This window comes from Peromyscus californicus, unplaced genomic scaffold (genome assembly GCF_007827085.1).
Source record: "Peromyscus californicus insignis strain IS unplaced genomic scaffold, ASM782708v3 Scaffold_7__1_contigs__length_154581171, whole genome shotgun sequence".
NCBI classification, from domain to species: domain Eukaryota; kingdom Metazoa; phylum Chordata; class Mammalia; order Rodentia; family Cricetidae; genus Peromyscus; species Peromyscus californicus.
This window is the reverse complement of record NW_026294595.1, coordinates 64895044-64900686: the sequence shown is the minus strand read 5'-3', so window position 1 is coordinate 64900686 and position 5643 is coordinate 64895044. Positions and strand designations below refer to the sequence as shown.

The window sequence follows — 5643 nt, the reverse complement described above, 5'->3', positions numbered from 1 at the left end:
ATTTTAATTATCAAATATTTTGTTACAATACTTTAGCATCATCACATAGGAATAATATTAATATTCATGAATTAACATAATTATCATTAATAATACTGCTTACTGGGCTCATGAAAATAAGTGTTTCTCTATACAAACAATTTATTCAAAACTAATAAAAATTTCAGTGAGAAATACAAAAAAAAAGAAATGTATATTTAGTAAAACATGCCTGTTATATTCAGGAGAAGATACAAATACATTTTAAAGCCTTGACCTCCTGGGGAAATTATGTTCAAGAGCTGGAGTATTTGTCTAGATGATTCACATGATGCAGCTGAGTTTACAAGTGAGTAGATTACTCCTAGCATTGTAAGGGGAATATAATGAATAACATTTTAACATTGACAAACTTGTTTCTCTTACTAGTCATTAGAAATGAGTAAGTAATATGTTTATGAACATGTTTTATACTTAATTTATATGAATATGAAACAATAATTTGTAGAATTGTATCTTTCCAAGCAAGGTCAAATTATATAAATATCTTGTAGGCAATTAAATCTCAGAACTCTAAAATATATTCAACAATTAATTTCTTCTCTTTAGCTATATAATTTTCATACAGGTTATTTGTTGATCATCTTTTTAATTCTCAATCCTTTACCTTGTTACTTTTATTAAAATGCCTAATTCACACATGACAATGGAATAAGATGTGGTACCTTTATAGACAGAGGGAGACTGTACAAAGACCACATGTATTCTGAAATTCTCATTGTTTAATAAAAAATCTCAGTCTTTACCTTGTTAATTCTCAGGAGAGGGCATGGATGTGGACCTAGAGTCTCTTAAAATCCAAGTTTAAACTTCTTGTTTCCTTGAACTTAAAACTGTAGTTAAAAGTTTTACCTTGTCACATATTTTACTAGGAGGCCTAGATCTGCCCAGGCTCAGTTTTGACTCTATTTAGTCATTATAGACAATAACAGCATTTTCATAAGTTTTGGAAACACTGTAAATTGATGGATTTAAATGAAGTTTCAAGCTCTACATTAGCATAATATTAATGGCAGTTACTCTGTACAAAACTTTCTGTGTTATGAAGAACAGATTACTTGATTTGAATTCTAGTACACTTTGTGCTTTGAAACAAAACTTAAAATGTTGTCATGAATTTCAAATACATTTTACCTCTTCTTCTATTGGTAGATGGAGCTTCAATTCATCACTGAATATGACTCAGCCATACCTTCCTTGTTCAATGCAGGTGGTAAACGTGATTAATAAATTATATTCTTTGGTTTATTGTTAAGGTATGATTTCCCACTGACTTTCAATATTTTACTACAAGAAACATTTAGAGACTGACAGAAGCTGAAAATTCAATATGGGTTTCTCTAACACAGATTGTCTTATCCCAAAATATTAAAATTGTGATAATTATTTAAATTATTCAATTATTTCTATGTTAAATCTATATGATATCTAATAATACTTATCAAAATCTTTCTGCTACTCTGTTCTGAATGGTAATAAAATTAATGAAGATAATTTTACATAAATATGCACCATATTATTGATGCTTTATTGTAAATTTAAAAGAAATATTTTTCTTATAATTGCAGATTTCATATATTTTTCTTTAAAAGTCCTCAGGAGAATCATGCATAACCAGAGCTTTGTCAATGAGTTTATACTCCTGGGGCTTTCACAGAACCCTCAAATTGAGAAAATATCATTTGTTATATTTTTATTGGTCTATCTTGCAACCCTTGTGGGTAATGTGATGATTGTGGTGACCATTGTCTACAGCCCTGCACTGCTGGGCTGCCCTATGTACTTCTTCTTGGCATTCCTCTCCTTCCTCGATGCATGTGTCTCTTCTGCTGTCACACCAAAGATGATTGCAGATTTGGTTTATGAGAGGAAGACCATCTCTTTTGAGTGTTGCATGACACAGCTCTTTGCTGTGCACTTTTTTGCTGCAGTGGAAGTCATCATTCTAGCAGCTATGGCCTATGACCGCTATGTGGCCATTTGCAAGCCCTTACACTACTCTTTCATCATGAACAGGAGGCTCTGTGGTATTCTGATGGGCGTGGCCTGGGCTGGAGGATTCTTACATTCTATCATACAAATTGCCTTCACATTGCAGCTGCCCTTCTGTGGACCCAATGTCATTGATCATTTCATCTGTGACCTGTTCCCATTGCTGAAGCTCGCCTGCACTGACACACACATTTTTGTCATTTTGGTATTTGCCAACAGTGGGTCTATCTGCATCATTATATTCTCCTTTTTGCTTGTTTCTTATGGTGTCATTTTGTTCTCTCTGAGAGGTCACAGCTCTGAAGGGCGACGTAAAGCTCTATCAACCTGTGGATCCCATGTTACTGTTGTAGCTTTTTTCTTTATTCCTTGTATATTAATATATGCACAACCTACATCTCCATTCTCTTTTGAGAAAAATGTGTTTGTATTTACAGATGTCCTGACACCATTGCTCAATCCTATGGTATACACTTTTAGGAATAAGGAAATGATAAATGCCATCAGGAAAATGCGGAGGAGGCTGATAGTGGTTTCTGATAAATAATAAAATATTGTGCTTTCATGACTAAGGAGATTGCTCGGTGGATAAAAGTACTTACTGTTTAATAATGAGGACCTTTGTTTGGATTCTTAGCAGTCATGTCCAAAGTCAGGTATGGTAGATCATCTTTTACCCACTGTTGCTGAATTAGAACCAGACAGGTCCCAGGAATGAACTGAACAACAGATCGAATCTCTGAATAACACACTTAGCTCAAGCCTCAGTCACCGACACTTTCTCAAGGAAATGAGGTAGAGAGTGATAGAAAACAATGTTCAGTGCCTCCTGAATGCTTTGTAGGCATGTGCATTGGTACTAGCATTTCTTACATGTTCTCACATTTCCTACATGTTCTCACACATTAAACACATACGTGCACCCAATAAACATACACATAACAATCAAATTATTACACTTCACGAGCTTAATGTAAAGAATAGAAAATCCACACTCACTTTTGCAAGCTCTTCATAATTATACATATTAAAAATATACACCTCTATTCTACAGAGAATGCATTAACACTGTATATGAGAAATCCATTTGTGAGATCACTCCTTTGCTATGCACTGAATACAGAGATTGTCATATACTTGTTAAAGTCAGTTTCAATGAACATATACATTTTGAATTGACATTCAGAAATGATGCTGTGAAGCTTCACAATAAATTTTTAGTATCCGTATTGAATGTAATTTATGCACTTACCAATCAATAAAAACAAAAAGTCCATGACAGAATTAAAAAAAAATACAACACAAATAATAGTTATATAATTTTTCTTAACTCATGAGCTGTATTGATTTGGAGTTTGATTAATTATGGAGTGGGATATTTTTATGTTTTTGCAAACATTTTTGAACAAATTAATGTCTTAAATAATAAAAAGAAAATTAAAGTCAGTTGAACTCTGTATTCTTAAAAATCTAAGGAATTATGCAAAGCGATTTAGATTAGAATACCTATTAAAAAATTGGTCTTGTAATTAGGAAGTGAAGCCGGGTATTGGTGGCACACACCTTTAATTCCAGCACTTGGGAGGTAGAGGCAGGAGAACCTCAATGAGTTTGAGGCCAACCTGGTCTACAGAAGGACTTCCAGGACAGCCAGGGCCACACAGAGAAACCCAGTCTTGAAAAACTAAAACAAAACAAACAAACAAACAAAAAACAAACAAACAAAAAACCCAATATAAACCAAAAGAAATTGGGAGAAGAAATATGCTGAAAATATCCCAGGGGAATATAAGTTTCTTGGTGACATTGATATTATATAGACTAGAAATACAGAGAGAGAAACATAAATGAGAAACCTTATATTATTTATTTTTTCAAATTTAATATGTGAAGATAAGATTTGGTTTTGACAGGGCATCTCACCATCTATTCCTGACTGGCTATGTAGACCCAACTGGCATCAAATTCTCAGGGTTCTGCCTGTCTATACTTTTGGAGTGCAAGGATTAAACTTGTGCACAAACATGATCATAGAAGATGGGATTTTAAATCATTAGGAATTTGTGGGATGTTGGATCTATTCTAGAAGGGATCACTGTCAGGCCAAACACTATTACATATATTCCCTTGTTTGTAAGTAGCTTTCTCTTTCTTCTTAACTCTGTTTTGATATTTAAGTTTTTCAGTAATTTTAGCACTCTTTCTTACACTCTTTCCTAAGGTGTTTTCACACATCGTTGTTAGCTTGCTATTCTATACTGTTTCGAACATAAATAATAGATAACTGAGCAAAGCACGTTGAAAATGCCAAGAATGGTTTAAAATGACAGTCATGGATACAAAAATGTTAGTTTCTGATTGCTGCCCATTACCTAATAAATGTTACCTGAAATGGAATATAATTCATGGTATGTGTTTATTTGTATTGGGATGCAGGAATAAAATTTAAATAAAAAGAAAGTAGACATTGTGTCTTGACTTCTTTTATTACAGAACTGCTGTTTTTGAGGACTAATATTCATAGCTGTTTTTTTGTTATTGCTGATGCTGTTGTTGTTTTTATGACTCACTAGAGTTCTGCATTTCCTGTGGTGTGTTTGTAAATAGAGCAGAAGCACATGACACATTGTGTTAAACTGTTTAATGTTTTTAGGGGCCCCTGACAGTGGAATGCGGATCTATCCCTGGTGCATGACCCATAGCAGGTACACTTCCATTTTTCATTTTATTTTGAGATTATAATTTGATTACAGACTTTATCCTTCCCTTTTCCTCCCTCCAAACCCTTCAATATCCCTCCTGATTCTCCTACAAGTTTATGGTCTCTTTAAAAAAAACTAATTGTTCTTGCATGCATATATATATATATATATATATATATGATATATTTATATTGCTAAATATAAACTGTTCAGTCACTGTAGTGCTACTTTTATGCATATTTTTAATGTTGACTGTCACTAGTCAACCAGTTGGCGTGTTCTTCTCTGGGAAGACTACTTCTGCTTCCAGCTTTTCTCCACTGCCTGTGGTTCTTTGTGTAGGGTTGAAGCCTTGCGGGTTTTATGGATCCAGTTTGGCTTGTTCATTGGTGCTATCCTTGTTCAGTTCACATTTGGACAGTCATGTTGGAGCCCTGTGGTGGTATTGTGTTCCACCAAAATATTGTGCACTCTAATAAACTTATCTGGGGTCAGAGACAGAACAGCCACAATATTAAACATAGAGGTTAGGCACATGCCTTTAATCCTAGCATTCCAGAGGCTGAAATTTGTCTGGATCTCTGTGAGTTCAAAGCCACGAGGATACAGCCAAGCATGGTTACACACACCTTTAATCCCAGAAAGTGAGCCTTTAATCCCAGGGAGTGATGGCAGAAAGCAGAAAGGTATATAAGACGTGAAGACCAGAAACAAGAAGCATTTGGCTGGTTAAGCTTTTAGGTTTTGAGCAGCAGTTCAGCTGAGATTCATTCTGGATGAGTGCTTAGAAGCTTCCAGTCTAAGAAAACAGGATCAGCTGAGGAACTGCTGAGGTGAGGAAGCTGTGGCATGTTCTGCTTCTCTGAACTTCCAGCATTCACCCCAATACCTGGCTGCAAGTTTGCTTTTA

General features: G+C 34.6%; 1 protein-coding gene across 1 annotated transcript; it reads left to right on the top strand.

Moving 5' to 3' along the window:
- Positions 1 to 1645: 1645 nt before the first annotated feature.
- On the top strand, positions 1646 to 2578 carry LOC128101778 (olfactory receptor 4C15-like). Its single transcript, XM_052725153.1, has one exon. The coding sequence runs from the start codon at positions 1646 to 1648 to the stop codon at positions 2576 to 2578; it is 933 nt and encodes a 310-aa protein (XP_052581113.1).
- The last annotated feature ends 3065 nt before the right edge of the window (positions 2579 to 5643 follow it).

Bases quoted from the DNA above. Each gene is read 5' to 3' on its own strand.
- LOC128101778 (XM_052725153.1), top strand. From the start codon at position 1,646: ATGCATAACCAGAGCTTTGTCAATGAGTTTATACTCCTGGGGCTTTCA.